This window comes from Atractosteus spatula, chromosome 11 (assembly GCF_055471065.1).
Source record: "Atractosteus spatula isolate fAtrSpa1 chromosome 11, fAtrSpa1.hap1, whole genome shotgun sequence".
NCBI classification, from domain to species: domain Eukaryota; kingdom Metazoa; phylum Chordata; class Actinopteri; order Semionotiformes; family Lepisosteidae; genus Atractosteus; species Atractosteus spatula.
In genome coordinates, this window is record NC_142716.1 from 47,632,400 (window position 1) to 47,650,416 (window position 18,017).

General features: G+C 49.3%; 1 protein-coding gene across 5 annotated transcripts in view; it reads left to right on the forward strand.

Moving 5' to 3' along the window:
• Positions 1-18,017, forward strand: part of tnrc6c1 (trinucleotide repeat containing adaptor 6C1) — a 63,344-nt gene that overhangs the window by 29,950 nt on the left and 15,377 nt on the right. For 4 of the 5 annotated variants that reach the window (XM_088926912.1, XM_088926914.1, XM_088926916.1 and 1 more), the window contains exons 4-10: positions 1,891-2,208; positions 10,724-13,222; positions 15,546-15,749; positions 16,405-16,571; positions 16,780-16,860; positions 17,229-17,286; positions 17,743-17,891. In XM_088926912.1, the coding sequence (XP_088783038.1) occupies positions 1,891-2,208; positions 10,724-13,222; positions 15,546-15,749; positions 16,405-16,571; positions 16,780-16,860; positions 17,229-17,286; positions 17,743-17,891 (3,476 nt within the window). Of the gene's footprint in view, positions 1-1,890; positions 2,209-7,885; positions 7,984-10,723; positions 13,223-15,545; positions 15,750-16,404; positions 16,572-16,779; positions 16,861-17,228; positions 17,287-17,742; positions 17,892-18,017 lie in introns of those variants that run through there. The other variant, XM_088926915.1, reaches the window with a different exon arrangement.

An 18,017-nucleotide genomic window follows, 5' to 3' on the forward strand; every position in this document is an offset into this window, starting at 1 on the left:
GAGGACGCAGTCTGTTAATCACTCCTCTGCAATGGGGAGCAGGCCTGGCATGGTGGGGGTTGTGTGTCTGTGTGCACCGTGCAGGGTGCCAAGGTCTCTAATTCACTAGCTGAGTGTCTCCTTTTCAAAGTAGTGTGAGAGAGAGGTTTTGGCAGCTTCCAGAACTGGGTGGGTGGAGATTTATTGCTTTAATCCTGGTGGCTGAGCTGAAAGACCGCCGGAGCACTAAATAGTCACCTTGTAATTGTGTGTGTGTGTCTTTAAGGAATAAGCTGTTTCGATGGATCAGTAGCACCGCGCTGGGGTCACAAGACCTTTGAAGGGCATGACAGGTGGCAGTTTCATCAGATCAGATGCTTTTCCCCTATACCAGTCTGTTGAAAGTTGAGTACTTTTGATAGAAGATTTAAAACTCAATTCCCCTGCTGGAACTTGTTCAAAAATATTGAGGCCTCTTCCCCTGATGATGATTCATTATAATCTGTACTAAAAATGCTTGCATTCTAATTCACATATCTTCCTATTTGTAAAATTGAGTGTTAATACCTGCTTCATCTATCCTTTGGTGAAGTGGGTGCTTTAACAAAGCTTTATATCGGGTTTTATAGCTACATATATATAAACCTGGATTTAAACCGTTTTCATATGGGTCCTGAGGGTCTCTCATACATTGTATGCCATCTGTGCATTGACAGATACGCATTCGAGCTCCCTTCAGCTTCTCTAGCTGTGTTTACAGCAGTCGCTATAGAAGTGAATTAAAGACCAATACGAGCCGGGCCATGACTGGGAGAGCCCAGAAAAAATGGAGAGAAGGAGACGATTCTCATAATTCTTTTTTTTCCCCCTTTTGGGTCGCTTTGTTTTTAGCTGTGCTACATTGTCAAGGTTGCTCTGGAATAGAGGGAGCATCTCAGCAGCTGTCTGAGGAGGCAGCCTTGGCCCTTTGAAACGAGTCTTTCCTTGACGCCTCTCGCTGTCAGTCTGCTGTAGCCCCAAGGCGACGGAGATGAAAGTCTGGGTTGCTCAGTCTTTAAAGGGGGGCGGGAGGGGGAAACGAAGCTGTTAGTTCTGCCTCAGATGGGGTCTTTTTAAATTTTCTCTTCCTCTCGGAGACAAGCTTGTTTCCAGTGCAGAACTCTGACAGAGATCACACATTCGTAGCGTAAGCATGCTCTCACTTGTCAGTATTTGGGGGGTCCAGCTCTGCACAGCCTATGAATTACCTGTTTTGGCAAAGGAATTGGTACATGTCGATGAATTTAACAATGCCAGACGGAGAATGATAGGAGGTAAAGGCTGCCGCAGCAGTTTGTAACCCACAATCTTGTATTGCAGATAAATCGCAACATGCCTTTTGTTCTCTTGCTCAAAGAATGGTCTTCCTCTCTACATGGCACGGCTTTGTGTTAAGCCACAGGTTAAATAACACCATACCTTCCCTCATCTACTGAAGAACAGTCTCAATGCATTTCACTGCATGAGGATAGGTTTTGAATACAACATGAGAGCGCAGCTTTTTAAAGCCCAGTGTCTTAAACAGTATTGCTCAACAGAGTGCAGGTTCAAGACTCACAAATGACTTTTAAAAAGTTCACAGTAGCTCCTATTTGTGGGAGCATTAAACAAGCTACCTAGACATGCTGTTTCCTAAGTTCTTTCATGAAACTGCTGGGTGAGATCTATGGATTAATTAACTACTAGTTGTCAAACAGCAAGGTGGGCTGAATGGCCGTCTCTCCTTTGTAACTATTCTCATGCTCTTAAATCATTTTCAGAAAGCTGCTGTTAAATGTTGAAGCCCTTGTGTGTACTGTCTGGTGTGCTTCCAGGGGGGAGCAGGGAAACTGGACGCTAAACTGCGTTTTCTGTGTCGTGTCTCCTTTCCAGTGCCAGAATCTGCCAAGCCCAGCTCCAGCGCCCCCCACCCTGCCAACCCCAGCGCGCCTCCGTCCGTGCCCGCAGTGAGCACCAGTGGCAATGGCAAGAGAGCTCCTCCCAGTGTCCAGCAGCAGCAGCAGCAGCAGCAGCAGCAGCAGCCGGCCGCCCTGCGCTACCCTCCCCGCGAGGTGCCCCCCCGTTTCCGCCAGCACGAGCACAAGCAGCTACTAAAGCGGGGACAGCCGCTGCCCGCGGGGACCCTCCCCCTCAGCACGGGCCCGCCGGGGGCCGACTTGCCACCGCAGACCGCCGGCAAACAGCACGCAGGTGAGCAGCCCTCCGCCCGCCCCTTCTGCCCCCGTGGTGTGGTGCACGGTGGCACTGGCGTGTGGAGCTCCCGGGCTCTTCTGGAGACGCGGGTTCAACTCTCCCTTCTGACGTCCTCGCGGCTCAGCGCTGTGGCTGAGAGTGTCAGTACTGTACATGATCATTTAAGAGCTTGACCGCTCTTATTGGTCTCTGAGGTTATTGAACACTGGCTCTTCCTGGGGAGGTGTTCAGATGCATCAGTGCATTCACTTTGAGATGCATCTGTATTCAGTCCCTCACCTGCTGCCCTCTGACACAGTGTTTCCTTCCTCAGAGTTCCTGTCCCCCCAAAAAAGCACGTTTTTACAAGTGCCTGAAAGTTTTGACTGTCTGACTTCTCAAGTTCAAATTGAGAGTTACCGATGAAGATCCCAGTATGTTTTTATCATGTGTTTTTTGTTGATAGCTTTTGAAAGACCTGTTGAGATTTATTTGCATGGGTGGAAGCTTACAGTCACCAGGCTTGTATTTCTGTCATTTTCCTTTAGAAAGAATATTAATTTTCCCTTGGACTCCTGCAGTTCCGTGGTTTAATTAGCTTGGTTGCCAAAGGAATTGCTTGGATGGGTTGGCTGTACATCATTGGTGCTTCTATCATTTCAACATTGCTGCAGGATTTTGTTTCACAAGTATGAAATAAGATCATCAAGAAATGAAGTGAACAGCATTGCCTTTCTAATTTTCCACAAATTAACCCGTCGCTCTCCTCTTCCATGTTATATAGAAGGTCTGTAGGTGTTATTGTAAGATAATGAACTTCTGCAGTGCTTGCAAAGGTGACATAGGTTTCTTTCACAGCCCAAAGTAAACAGTTCATTGTCTGAAGAATTCTCAGTGCAGCAGATATTTGAAACAATATGCCCACATTTCCGTCTGTATAAATAGTGTGTTTTCAGTCAGGTGTGTTTCATGATGTAATGCCTGTTAAATGAGGAGACGTGATATTTTTTTAATGAAAGTAATGCCCCAGGCCTGAAATACACCAGGATTTATTGATTTTTATTATTTTATTACCAAACAGTACCTGCCATCTCGCATTTTTAATCCCTTAATTGAATAATATATCCAAGCGTTGTTATGAAAGATAATTCAATTTGAAGTAGCTTTATTGGAATGACGAGATTAAACGCGTTTTGCCAAAGGATTTGTGTTAGGAGAACCAGTGCAAAATGAACAAAGAAATACAATAAAATAAAAAGAAGCATTTTCCCAAAACTTAAAATATTCTGCTGGTGAAGAAACATTGGATTATAGATTGTTAGCTGGTCTGCTATGCAGAAATATATATGAACATAAACTGTGTTGGATGCCATGATTGGCCTTGAGTCTAGTTTTTAATCATGTGTATTTCCCTCTCACGTGTCCTGTTCTCACACTCCCTAATTTCTCACTTGAGTGAAAACCCAATTCAGGTTAGCTAAGTTGAGCATGCAGCGGTCTGCGATTGTGGCAGTGGACCAGAGCTCTGGATTTTGTGAGTCAGAGTTTACAGTAAAAAGTGTGTGACTCATCTGGGGCTCTTGCTCTGCAGCACAGCAACATGTCTTTCCCTGTTAAAGCCAGCGTAGGAAAGAGGGCTTTAAGCTAGACTTTCAGGCCATTGAGAGATCTGGATGCAATCGCACAAACCAAAGCTGATGGTGGAGGCAGAGGGGAGAGAAGTGTGATGGACAGGTTGTGGGCCCCAGCCTCACGGGGTATCTTGGCTGTAGAGGAATCAAGAAGGGGAACAGCGCATTTATCAATACGGCCAGTGTTCGTTGTGGCGCAGTGCATTCTTGCACTGCTTGCAAGGCAGTGTTATAAACCAGTTCCTTCTGTAGTGAATTATATTTAAAGAAATAGCTGCAGAGGAAAAAGAAAATAACCTGATTTTTATCTAGATTTATTTAAGTATTCATTTTGTATTTTTACCCAATATTATACTCTGTCTGCAGCAAACACACATCTTTTGTTGTCATCTGGAAGAGTATTGCTCAGGCATACTTAATGTATAGCTGCTAATGGCCTTCACATCCGTTTAAATTGTCCCTATTCTTTGAGTATAGAAGTGCCTTTTGCTGTAAAGTGTGTTGAAAGCAAATTAATTGAATGATTGAATGAAAGGATCATCTCATTACAAAGCAGTGACATCGATGATCAAGTGTTCTCTACAAAATATCACTGAACCTGGGTTTACCAGCAAATGCATGGGCTTCCGATTAACAGAAATACGAGAACATTCTTCTGCGTATTTGGTTATACAGCTGCTGGCTGGTCTGTATTTCTGTATTGGCTGTCTTAAGGATAATGGCCTGATCTGTGATTGTGTCCCTGGCGGCACTCTGATCACAGCCATTGATGAATTACTATGAAGATGTTTTAGTAAAAGCTGTAGTAACCAGTTGGCATTCATTTTTATTTGGTGCTGTTCAAGATCTAGCTCAAAAAAAATAATGTCAGTAATGTTTGGTAGGATAAAAGCAAGTGACACACACAACACAGGTTGTATATATTTCTGTAAAGCGCATATGGCCATTTGTTTGCAAATGGCAAAAATGGATATCCTTGCGTTAATTTAGGTGTATTACAAAGTTCACAAGTGTGCTAGCTGTGGGATATCTGGCTGTTCTTGTTTTCTGAATGATTTTCTAAAAAGAGCTTTATTGGTATGGGGCTCTGTATCAAGGAAGTATATGTAGAAGTGCCTGATCCTTGCTTTTGGTTGGCTTATGTTTCTGTAAAAAGATATAGTTTTGACTGACAGGGCAGGTGTGTGCCTGCCCCCCATCCCCCAGTCTAAGGGCTCATGTCATTGCCCTTAAAGGTACACTTACAACTTGAAAGCACACAATTACAAAATGCAAGTGCACAACTGAAATATTAAAAAAAAAATCTGAATTGATTTTTTTCCCCTGGGTTTTACAGATCTAAAATTAACAAAAAGGTCAAAACCTTGTCATCATTCAGGGAATTTAACATTACTTTTGAAATCCTCAGTTTGCGTATTTAATCTTTGATGCAGCATAATTAAATTATCAATTGCCAAGACCGTAGTCCTTAAAACCATACTGCTTATACTACTGTGTTACACATAAAGGCTTTCAAATAAATGTGGTTTCCAAAATATCTTAAGAGCAGTGTGATTGAGCATGATTGCAGCAAGGCTTCTGTCCATTCTCCAAGAGCTTGGAGGTGCTGGGTTCTTCTCCCTTCTCCAAGATTTTTTCTAAATGACATCGGTTCTGGCTACAGACATCCTCGTATAGATCAGGTCCGAGTGGCACACTGCTACCCGGAAGATATCCTGGGCCTCCCCCCGAAGCGAAGCAGACCTTGGTCACCCTGCCCTTTCTGTCCTTATTGTGTCACCTTTCGTTTCCATCATGTGCCAGAGAGTCAGCTGGAGCAGGATGGTGCTGTGCAGTCCCAGCTTCAGAGCGTACAGCAGATTTCTCTGAATGTTCCCATATGTAGCTATTTTGTAGCTGCATCAGCCAGGTCTGCCTCTCTTGACTGGCCTTTAAAGTGCCAGAACTGGGCCATTTGGCGAGCAGAGAAGTCCTAGGGCAGCTCTGAGGAGGTTTTTTTACAAGTGTAACTGGGGCTTCAAGGTTAGAGTATCTTACCTTACTTAACCTCAAAGCATGAAGTTTTCTTTAGAAATGTAGCCAGTTTTTGACAGTTGTTTTTGCTATATCCACCCAGTTTGGAATAGCCAATTGTGGGATTTTTGACATATAAACCCTGTGACCGCACACAGGGGAGAATGTGGAAGTGAAGGCGGACTCCCTCAGACCTTCCCACTTTCCTGTGTCTAACACAAGTGGAATAGCCCTATGCCGGAGATGCAGCACCAACAGGAGGAGCAGTGCACCCCTCTCTGACAGCACTGCATGCATGCAGACGCTGTGACATTGAGAGCCCTAGCTGGCCAGTCCCACCCAACCCTCAGTGGCGCACAACCGAATGTGCTCCGCCACCTGGGGGATTTCCCAGTCCCACCTGGTTAGTGATGTGACCCCGGCTCGAGCCTGCGATCAAGGAGCTCATCCTGCTCTTGGGCTTGCACCTTTTACCATTTGAGCCACGTGGAAGTCCCACAGACCAAAAAAAAACACATTATATTGGATGCGGCTCAGTCTAGATTATTATGAATGACATCAATTGTGACTACTGCCTCCTCCCCCTTCACTACGAGGAGTGTCGTCTTGCAGTGGGGTGAATTAGGTCTACTTCACAATGAAAAATCTGTGATGCACAAGGCTTGCAGCGCAATTAAGGAGGTGAACAGGTAGCTGAAACATATGCATTGTCTTTGTTGGCCCTTCAGAACCATAGCAACTACTGCATGTTTTCTCAAAGTTGTCAGGAAAGCATGAACGAAACTTTAAGCCATGATGACTTAAACTCCAGTTAATACCTGCATTAGAAACTTGGGTTGCCTTTTCGATTAAGCTTTAAAGTGACTAATGAAAGGTTATTTATATAACAAAGGGTCCAGCGAGAGCAGTGATGATGTTAGGGTCACTATCCAGCAGTCCCTCTGTTTACAGTCAAGTGATCATCCATTATCAGTTTAACCCTTATCTATACAATTTAATTTCAAGCATTACCAAAACCTGTCGTTTGTGTTGGAGCTGAACTGCTATAACAGCTGCCCCGTTTTCAGCTGCCCTTTGATCTCGAGGAGCCTGAGCTTCCATAAAGGGGTATTTAAAGACAAAGCTAGCAGTCAGGAGCAAGTCTGATGACATCATTGCATGTTTCACTTGAGAGAGGCTGGAGCTGAATTAGCACATAATAAAGGCCCGTTCTTTGCAGGCTGTGACGTATTGTTTTTGGGAGTCATTTGGATCATTTATAAACAATGTAATCCTTCATGCTGCAAGCTAGTGTTTTCTCATTCTGACACCCCCCCCCCCCCCCCCCCCCATCCACTCTCTCGCTCATTTCAACTCGGGTACTGTGAGGAAGGACATTTCAGTCTTTGGCCTCTTGCCCGTATCCTTGTGAGCTTCATTTAACATGTTTATCTCTTTGTTTTATGCGAGTGTTGGGTTGTGTTTTTTAAGTGGGGGTGGGGGGGCACAGAAGCAGGGGGGGCTACACTTGTATGCAGAGCATTCAAGGATTTGCTGTTTTAATATAAATACAGAAAACTGCTTTGAGAGAGAGAGAGTGTGTGTATTTTAGAAGGATGATGAATAGAGAGGAGTCTCATTTCCAGAGTGGCCAATCAGGGAAGCTGGAGTGGCTTTGTTTTTGGCTGGTATTCAGAGAGAGACTGTAAGCTGCACTGGTAATTGCAGCCAGAGTGGTGTAGGCTAAATATTTTGTGACAGTTTGAAGTGCAGGGAGAAGAGAAGGAAGCCCTTTTCTTTTTTTCCCCCTCCATTAATCCCCTCTGTGTCGCACTCCAAAATGCCTCCGTTCGCAGCAGTGCTTCAAACCCTCCCTCCTTCCCCAGCCCAGAGAAGAAGACACCTATACCTCCGTGCAAATTTCAGATTCCTGCAGGAAGAGAGTGTTTTAAGTAGGAAAAGAGAGAGAGCGGGGCTGTAGAGGTTGGATCAAGCCGAGCCAGACTGGGATTGAAGGGCGGTCGCTTGCACACAGAGAAGCAATCTCTTGGCAGCTTTTCAAAATGAGGTTCAGATGCCTTGCAGCAGACATATTGAAACGGGGATGGCCACCGCTTCACACACAACGTAGCAGCCTCTCTCAGGATGGTCGGTCGGCACCTCTCTCCAGGTATTTCGTCTGCTCCGCGGCAGCCCCCTTCCCTGCTGGCTGCGTTTATTTATTCCTGTGTTTTCTTTCCCCACTTCTCCAAGGGTAGCGTTCAAATGATAACAAAAACAGAAGCGGCAGCTCGCTCTCCCGAGTTGTGTGATTAATTTAGCGCTCGGGCGTTTTTAGAGAGCGAGCGAGACGGAGACGCAGCAGTTCCAGGCTCTTGGCTGCGGTTCAGGTTTGATAAAATGGCGTCCTTTGCAGCAAAAGGACAGTGTTGTGTCGAGAGCCTATTGCTGCTCTTTATTCTCCCTTCTTTTTCTGCGTCGTCGTTCGTTGTCACTTTTCTTTTTGCAGGAAAGGGTTGAGATCCTGGCTGGTATGGGATCTTGTTATACTGCGCATATAGCTTGCTCTAAGGATCAGCCCCCTCACACACGCATGCATGCAGGCACATACCAAACACAACAACAACAAAAAGGGATTGACACCATGCCAGTCTGAAGCGCTTGCCAAGAAATTGACACTGAAAGATAAAAGAATTGCACTTGTTCCGTGCCCTGAAACAAGTCCTGTTTTTTTTTACATAGGGACGCGTGAAGAATGTTCAGATCTGGAAAACCAGCAGAGGAAGAGGTAGTCTGGGCTGCAGGGTGGTGCAGATCCCATGAGAGGAATACAGGATTGTTGATAGCAGCACTGAGCGGGCGGGAGTGTGAAGTGATTGTGAAGAGCCCAGGTCTGGACTGTTGTGCTTTGGTTAGGAGAGGAAGTGAGAGACTCCTCTGCGCATTCATGTGTTGATAGCGGGAGTGCTTGACCTTGGGGGCTTGGAGTCGTGGTTCTAAAGACACAGTATTGCAGTTAAGAGCTCAAGGGCTATCTGTCCAGGTGGTCACTGTAATGGTGTGGAGCCACTGTGGCTTTCTCTGGAGGGGAGGGGGGTGTCCTGAAGAGAGAGACTAGTGCGTTGATAAGTAGGGAGGAATTAGGAGTGGTGCTGTCGTGGGCCTCGGCAGTAGTGTAGTGCCCATGTGACACTGGGGAGGTGTGAACTGTATTAAAGGGCAGAGAGATATCGCAGCCTGGGAAGAGAAGATAAGTGCCTGGAACCGGAGCATGATGTAGAAATGACTGTAGTTCACAGAAAAGGACACAAGACAAGTTCCAAAAATACAGTTTTTGCAAACTTTATATCGGCATCTACAAATACTGCCGAGGCTTAGTCTTGTTACTAGGAGTTTCAATCTATAATACAAACGAGTTTCAATTCTTAAGTTATTCTTTTATCATTCCTATTAAAATAGAATTCTTTAAATATGTTCCATTGCCAACAGTTCGTATTTTTGTTGTTTAAAAAGAGCCGGTCTGTCTAAAATTTTTCCATCCTGTCTTTTTTGTGTGTGTGGGTGTGCAAGAAAGAGAGTAGCTAGAGACGTCTAGTTTTGAGGTGATCTAAGTACATTTAGGAAAGCATTTTCTCTAGCACGTCGCGTGTTGAAGTCCGTGCACCAACCTTGCAGGGCAGGGAAATTGTGAAGTCGCTTTCCTGCGTGTTGTTTTATGAACAGCACTGAAGTTGTTGAAGCGGGGTGGAAAACTCGCCCCGATTCCCCACAGGAAGCCAGAGCACCGCAGCACTGCTGTGAAGACGAAAGGAAGGGAAGCCACAGAGCTCGCTGCTGTCTTTTGCAAGTTTTGATTGGCTGCGCTGCAGGGCTTTTCACTAATCTCGCACTGGGACGCAGCCTCCAGCTGCACACTGGAGTTTTAAGATTCGGCGTTTAAAATGGCCGAGCCTTCCCTGCTCTTTTCTTTAGCTGTCCAGTAATGATGCAGCGTGGCTTCTACCCCTATGGATTCCCATTCATTTTTAATTTCACTGCAGCATAGGTCCGTGTTACTAGAGTAAGTTCGAGTTTTTAAATAGTTGAGCCCCAGCTAAGATGAGCCTTATGTGCTTTTCTCGACATCTGAAGGATGAAGCTTCTTTTAAAAGTGACCGTACAGCAGATGAATGAACCGAGCAGGGCAGGCAAAAGTGGGGTTGAACACTGGAGGCGGTGGTCCTGTACCTGGCCGTGCGTGGGCGGTGAGCGGCGGGAGCGGGCCTGCGCCTGGAGCCCCTGGCGTCACGTGGTGCAGCTGCAGCCCCGGTATTGTGCAGGGCTGGCAGAGCGTGGGGAGTGATGGATGAGGCCACATCTTGGTATGATCTCGCTAAATGAGCACCGTTCCGCCCCGTCGCCCCTCTCTCGGCGCCAGCCTGGGAAAGTGAAATGGAGACTGATGGGCCTCCTCGGGGCCGGCCCCTTCTTCTCTCTCTCTCTCGGGCTGGACGGTACCTGCGCTGAGCGGCTGGAACGGTTTGCTCTGCCTCTCGTAGAGCTTTTATCCCCTTGGGCCGTAAACGTCTCACTCCGTCTTCTATACTTTTAATTAGCAGGAAGTAGTTTACATTTTGCAAAGCCCTTGAAGTCAAAGATTTTATCACATTTTTATATTGCCTAGTTTTACTCACCTGTTTGGAAAAGGGCTGTCACATAATATCAAGCTACAATACAATGAATGTAATTTATTCTTAATCGTACAGAATTGTTCGCTGTGTGCTTTTTCGCAGGTTAGGGGTGATTGGTGGCATTCTTTTATCTTAATAAATGTTACGTAAGTGATCACAGCCTCAGGGACTGAAACAGCCAGTATAACTTCCTTCTTTGCAAGGCTAACAGCTTGGTCTCCCTGTCTCCTTCCCTTGCAGAGCTGCCCCACCAGAGCGGCCTGGGAGCCCAGTATGAGAATCCCCACTGGGGACCCCAGCCCACCAGTCGGAGCGAAGCCAACAGCAGCAGCTGGGATCAAGTGATCATCGACGAGCGTGACACCGAGGCGTGGCCTTCCATTTCCCGCGGCGACAGCCACGCCCCCCCAGAATGCACCACGGACACTGACTGTGCCACAGAGATTAGCAGCAGTAGCAGTAGTAGCAGCATGAGCATGGCCACGGGGGGCGGGCAGCAAGGCCACTTCCCCGCCCACCACCCCAGCAGCAAAACCAGCGCCAACCACTCGGGAAACATGGTTTCTGGCCAGGGCGGGGCCAGCCGCGGCTGGGGCTCTGGGCCCGCCCACTGCCCCTCCACCATTGGAGGAGACGGGAAGACAGACAACCTGCCAGTGGGAGGGAGGGGCCAGCCCTGCTGGGGCTCCTCCAACTTTAACTTGAACCTAAACCCGAATGCCAACCCTGCTGCCTGGCCTGTGCTAGGGCATGAAGGCAACGGCATGGGGGGCAGTGGCCCGGGGGGTAATAACCCTCCTCCTACCCCCAACCTCTGCAGCCCAGCAGGAGCTCCACCGGTTCAGGGCAACAGTGGCGGTGGCAATATGGGCAGCGCCAATGGAAACCTTGCAGGGGGTAATGGCAGCAATGCCTGGGGGAGTCTTCTCCCTCCTGACGCTACAGAGCCTCGCTCCTCCCCGTCCACGAATGTGTCTTTCAGCGTCGAACCTCAGAACCTTAACACTGATGGACCAAATAACACTAAACAGGAGCCTCTCAGCCCCATCCACGGCCTGCCCAGCTGGGGGACTGTACCCGTGGGCATGGGGTCCCTTGTTCAGCCTCCCACTGGAGCCTCACAGGTCAATGGAGAGGGGGGTTCAGTGTGGGGCAATGGCGATGCCAAGTCAGCTGGCTCTAAGGATTCTGCTTGGGATTCGGGGCCAACGAGCGGCCCTGGCCTGCTGTCTGCTTGGGGCCGTGCCGGGAACGGAGGAGGAGGAGGAGCTGGGGGCACTGGTGCCTGGGGACGATCAGCTGGCGGCGACTGGGGCAAGCATTCCAGCGAGGCCAAAGGGTGGGAGTCGACCGGCACCCCCCCCCAGGAGCAGCTCAGCTCCTGGACTCGCACGGCCAACGCCCCCGCCAGCGAGGGCAGCAACGACAGCCTTGAGGGCCGGTCCCGCCGGAGGGAGAGGTCGTCCAGCGAGCAGGAGCCGGCCCCGCCCCTGCCCAGGCAAGACCTGGATCCCCGCGTGCTGTGCAACACCGGCTGGGGCCAGACCCCGGTTCGGCAGCACACAGTGTGGGAGATCGAGGAACCGCCGCGGCCCGACCGCAAGAACGACAACGGGACCGAAGCCTGGGGCTCATCCTCCGCTGCCCCCTCCTCAGCTGGACCCCAGCTGGCCAGCGGAGGCGCCAACGCAAACCCCAGCGCTGCTCAGATGTCGAACTCGGCCGGGAAGGGCGAAGGGTCCAGTTCCAGTTCCTCGGCCGCTTCGGGCTGGGGGAACCCTTCACCGGTTCTCGTCACGCCAGCCCCCGGTCCGCCCGGCTCCGGCTGGGGCGAGCAGCCTGGCAGCAAGAAAGCACCCAACGGCTCTGGGGGCTGGGGAGACCCCTCGCCCAGCGGCCCCAGTGCCAACCCCCCCAAGGGTGGGCTGTCCTGGGGTCCCGAGGAGAAATCCCCCAGCTGGGACGACCCCCCCGCCAAGGCCAAACCCCACAGCTGGGGCGAGGGGCCCAAGCCTTCCCACGGCTGGGGGGGCGGGGCCCCTAGCGGTAACGGGGGCGGAGGGGATTGGGGGGAGACCGGGGAGGGCAAGAAGAACGGCCCAACTGCCACCCCGTGGGAGGGGGAAGGCGGCTGGAAGGAAAACCCACGGGGGTGGGGGAAGCCGGGGGGGAGCTGGGGGGAGACGCAGCGCAACAGCGCCCCCGTGCAGGGGTGGGGTGGCAAGCCCCAAGACAGCTCGAGCGGCACCAGCATGGCCGGAGGGGGCGTGGGGTCTTGGGGGGGCGCGGGCTCCGTCAAGCAGAGCGGCTCGGGCTGGGGCGGGGGCGCGAAGCCCGAGGCGGGAGGGGAGCCTACCGGCTGGGAGGAGCCCTCCCCTCCCTCCATCCGCCGCAAGATGGAGATCGACGACGGTACCTCGGCGTGGGGCGACCCGAGCGCTTGCAACAAGGCTGTCAACATGTGGGACAGGAACAACCCCGTGATCCAGAGCAACCCCGCTCCCAGCAGCAGCAACAGCAGCAGCAGCAGCAGCAGCAGCAGCAACAACAACCCCCCTGCCCCCAGCAACAACAACCACCACCACCACCACCACCACCACCACCCGCACCACGGCGGCGCCCCGGGCCAGAACCACAGCCACACCGCCGCCAACAACGCCAACAACAACAGCACGCCCGAGACGGCAGCGCCTCACCAAGCAGGTGCCCCGCAGGGCAGGCCTCCCCTCGCTGGGCCAGGTGAGTGCTTGGCTGCTGCCCCCACGTGTCGAGCAGGATTTAGGACCACTTTAATGTTGAGAGCACTGGGCCCTGGTAAAACAAACTTACCGCCTGATTTGTAAGTGTATAATTCCCTGTAGGTCTGCTCAAAGCGAGGCGTCTTATTTTGTGAATCGAAAACCCCGTGCTAACTCGTTGGAAAAGCCGAAGGCATCAGAGTTTTTGTGCAGTGTGTGAGTCTTGCTCCCCATTTTTCAGCAGCAGCAGTCCTTCCTGACTGTACAGGCATGTGCCTCCCTTCCCCTGCTGATCTTGTTTGCTTTGTTGAATCGATTGTTTGGGAAAGAGATCGGATCACCTGTTTATTGGGCTCTCCGTCATGTTGATTAGAAGTACCTGTGAGCCCTGCAGGAGCTCAGGCCCTGGAGGACGGTGTCCACCCCGGCTCGAGTGAATTAGTATTCAGGACCGGATCATACACCAGCTCGCGCTGCACTGGAAAACTCCAGGGGAAGAAATCCCTTCTGTAATTGTGTTTCTGTACAGTTGTTAATTGATGACGTTCCTTGTAATTTTTTCCCCCATTTATGCATCTCCTGATACAGCCCTGACAGTGACTGCGTTTCATTCGTATCAGTGGTTTTGATGCCTCAAAATATTTCCTTGTGTTGTTTTGTAATTGATGCTAATCGCAGACTTGAATGGAGTCTCACCCGGTCATGTATAACGGTGTTCAGAATATTCTGTGGGAAGGTAATTACAGTGTACATGGCACTGAAATTATTCCTTCACCTGAGTGCAGTTTTATTTTCTGTTTGTAGGGGAGGGAGAAACGTTGCAGGCTTGTGAGTCAACTTGCACTGCTAAGCATTCGTGTATTCAATTTTTGTAATGTGTCCGTTTTTGTTTTTTCGCTTCCTAAGCGTTGACCCCATCTTGAATCTTCTGAGACAACCGCACAGTCTTTGGGGGTACCTACGAGCGTTAAAATATAGTACCCCTAGTGCTGTCTGAGATTGTTCGCAGCCGATGTAATCATCTTCCAAAGAAAATAGCAGTGAACGCAGACCTTGTAAAAAAAAAACCGGGCAGTGCTGGAGGCTGTGGACTCCACACACAGCATCCACAGATGCTGACAGGACGCCCGCAGTCTTTTCCCCTTTGGGTCGCTGAGGGGTGTCTGATGGTTCAGGCACTTGGAAAGCCAGTGCGTCAGGGCTGACGTAGTGACGTGCTGCCGGCACGCTTTCAAAGCCACGCAGCCGTGATCAAAACAGCCAGCCCCCCATGTGTGTGCAGGTGCAGAGCTGGCCTGGAAGTGTAATGAGCACAGTTGGTTTCTGTCTTTGCTGGGGGTCCGTGTCAAAAACGGAGCTGTAGGAAGGGGCCTTTAGCTGGGATTTCAACCAGCCCACGGCTGACAGGTTCCACGCAGTGGACGTCGGGGCTCCATCTGAAACATCTTCAGAACATATCAAGGTTTTGGTTGATTTGAGATGCTTATTGTATAACAGCTACAAACTGGTCTTTGCAAACTGTCATAAGGGAAAAGGTTTTTTGGTTGCACCAGCAGGCACGAAGCCCATGGGATCCTTCAGAAGTGATGCCCACCAAAATGATCTAAGAAATGATATGACTTCAGATGTGTAATGGGGGTAACCTGAATACTGGGAGGGTGAAAAAGCCAAGGAATGTTGTTTACAAACTCAGTGAAAATGGCAAATTACCAGAAAGTTTCATTTTCCTTTAAGGAAATCTGTAATTATAGGAAACTGCCATCTGCAAGTGGTTATGGGTGGCTGCACTGGAAAGGTCAGGCGCCCCCTGCTGTTAGTTGGAGTGTATAGCCCAAGCCAAGGAGGGATTAGACACCATGCATGGTGAGGGTTTGGCAGCCAACTGTTAGAGGCGGGCCAAGAATTAAATGGGCATTACAGCCGTTCATTTAGAGAAGGCTGGATCTCTCAAGTTCATTTTTAAAGGGTACTTCTGCTTCCTGTGGTGTGGGGGGGATGTAGATGAATTGGTTGAAATATACACTTGAATAAGGAATCTGTCCTCAAGCTTTAGTGGGTTTTAATTGTAAAACGGTACAGTCCAAATTGTAAGGTAGCGACATAAGTTCATCAACAGGAATCGTGTCAGTAAGGTAGAGGAGAGATGTCCTGGGACAGTGGGAGCATGTGTCAGGGATGGGCAGAAGACTGGCCGTGTGTCGGGGAAGTGGTCCACCATGTGCTCCAGAGTGACAATGGCATGCACGGAGCAGGACAGGGAGGCGTAGGCTTGATCGAATCTCTGGTGTGATGGAGCTGAAGTGTCCTCTCTCTCTCTCTGGCAGGCTGGGGAGAGCTGCCCAGCGTCCACTCCAAGTCCGAGCCCTCGTGGGGCGAGCCGACCTCTCCTTCCCCTGCAGTGGACAACGGGACCTCGGCCTGGGGCAAGCCCCCGAGTGGCTGTGGGGGCTGGGGAGACAGCTCCCCGGATCCTGCAGGGCACTACAGCAGGGGCAGCATTCCCCCCGGATCAGCCCCCTGCAAGCCAGGTAACCCTTGCTGCTCCGGGTTACTTACCTGCTCGCGGCAAGCAGGGCCCACAGAGCTTCCAGACAGCACGCAGTCAAAAGATAATCTTGATCACTTCTGTTACTCATTTTATTTTGGAATGTGGGCTTAACTGGAAGTTTTCTACAGTAACGGTGTCAAGCACTGTTATTTGCCCAGGCTGTTTCTCATGTAGTTTGAGGAGAATCACAGAAGAGTTGACCATCAAGCATTTTAGAAAACATTGAATGCTTTTGGCTTGTTTCACAATACTGCCATCCGGTGGCACACAGGTGTTGTTGCAGACACAGAGCTATTAAATCAGTATTAAATTAAACTGTAATTAAATCACAGTGTTTCGCACACTGAGCTATTTTATCAGCATTGTGAAATAATCACATTGGCACCATGAATAATATTTTGAGTTTTTTTACTCTGCCATGTAAAAAATATTTTCTTAACCGGTTTTCCGTACAAACAAATAGCAATTTGTTTGAGACAGATTTACATTTTGTTTCTAGGAATTACTCAGAGCAGTGCTTATTAAAAAGAAAAAAAACTGATCATTTGCAACTGAAGTTTGCCAAAGTTTACGTTACTCATTTGAGTTACTCTTGTCGCAACACGGCCTCACTGAAAGTTATTCTGTTTTTCTAGCCTCCAAATCTATGCAAGACGGTTGGGGAGGCAGCGCGGACGAGCTGAGCCTGTCCGCAGGGCAGTGGGAGCAGGAAGAGGGGGACATGTGGAACAGCGCTGCCTCACAGGAGAGCAACTCCTCCTGCAGCTCGTGGGGTAACGCGCCCAAGAAGGGACAGCAGAAGGTGAGGAACTGGGCAGTTAAGAAATGAGACGCTCCTGAAAGTAGCGAGTGCTTTAATCTGTGAAACATTTTAGTGCAGCCAACTTGAGAACTCAATTTGAGAACTCGCATGTGGCCATTGACAAAAACCTCAGCATTGGAGAGGGAGCTCTGCTCTATTGCCAGCAATGGCAGGATACACAGTGACTTTCCTTCTCTCTCCTCTCCAGGCTATGAAGGCACTCAATAAGCAGGATGACGTGTGGCTCATGAGCCGCCTGATCAAACAGCTCACGGACATGGGCTTCCCGGTGAGTGAGCCTCCAGCGTGGATTTCCCAATCAGTGTGATGTCATAGAAGTCCTGCTTGTCCCAGTATAATGCCCTTACAGTACATGTTGATTTGTAGCTCTTAATTCTAGGTAGCATAACAATGTACATGCATGGTTGGGTTTTTGCATGCAGTTGGATTTTAGTCATTACACTATCTATGATGGTTGTAAAAAATAACATGGCGTAAAATATTTGTTACTCTGTTTTAATTAGCATATTGGGCCAATAATGATTAAAGGAACTGTGCTTGCTGTGTGTGTAATTCCTCTGGTGTTCAGCCTGACTCTGTGCCTTTAAAAGTCATGAGTTAGTGCAGCCTGCTGAACGCACTCCTCTCTGTCCACAGCGAGATCCAGCAGAGGAAGCTCTGAAGAGCAGCAACATGAATCTGGATCAGGCAATGAGTAAGTATGAGCAGGTCTCGGCAGTCACTGACCCAACTGCTTCTTAATAGCTAATAGGACTGTGTGACTTATCTGGGGTGGGTGGGTGGCTGGACGACTGCAGCTACAGCATGTCAGAGCATTTATTCACTTCTCACATGGAGGGGCTGAACCGGTCAAGAGCTGTGGACATAGGGCAACGCAAACATCAGATTCCATCAGTGTTCCTACAGGCACGTTAGTCTTGCGTGTTTCATTTACGTTAAATCTCATAGGGCTGACATCCTGGAAATAATGTTTAATTTAACCAATTAAGGAAACAGCAGAGGCTAATGAGTATCTTATAGAAAATAAATCCATTAACAGGCAGAACAGTCTTTTTTTCTCTTGGAACTTTTAAATTTTCCCCTCCGACACATTCACGCTAGATTTTTGTATGGCAGAAAATGGGACTGAAATGTTAACTTGCTCTTTCAGGCGCTCTGTTGGAAAAGAAGACAGAATTGGACAAGCGGGGGATGGGAATATCTGACTACAACAACGGTATGGTCACCAAACCGCTGGGCTGTCGGCCCCCGACGATCTCCAAAGAGTCTTCCTCTGACCGGCCCTCCTTCCTGGACAAGGTACGACGGGGTCAGCACGATGGGCTGGGCTATCGAGGATCTCATTTGTTTTCATGTGAAACTACTGGCAGAGATGTCAGATGTAGAGAACAACATGCAGGCAATCCAGATCTTTCATCCAGCTGG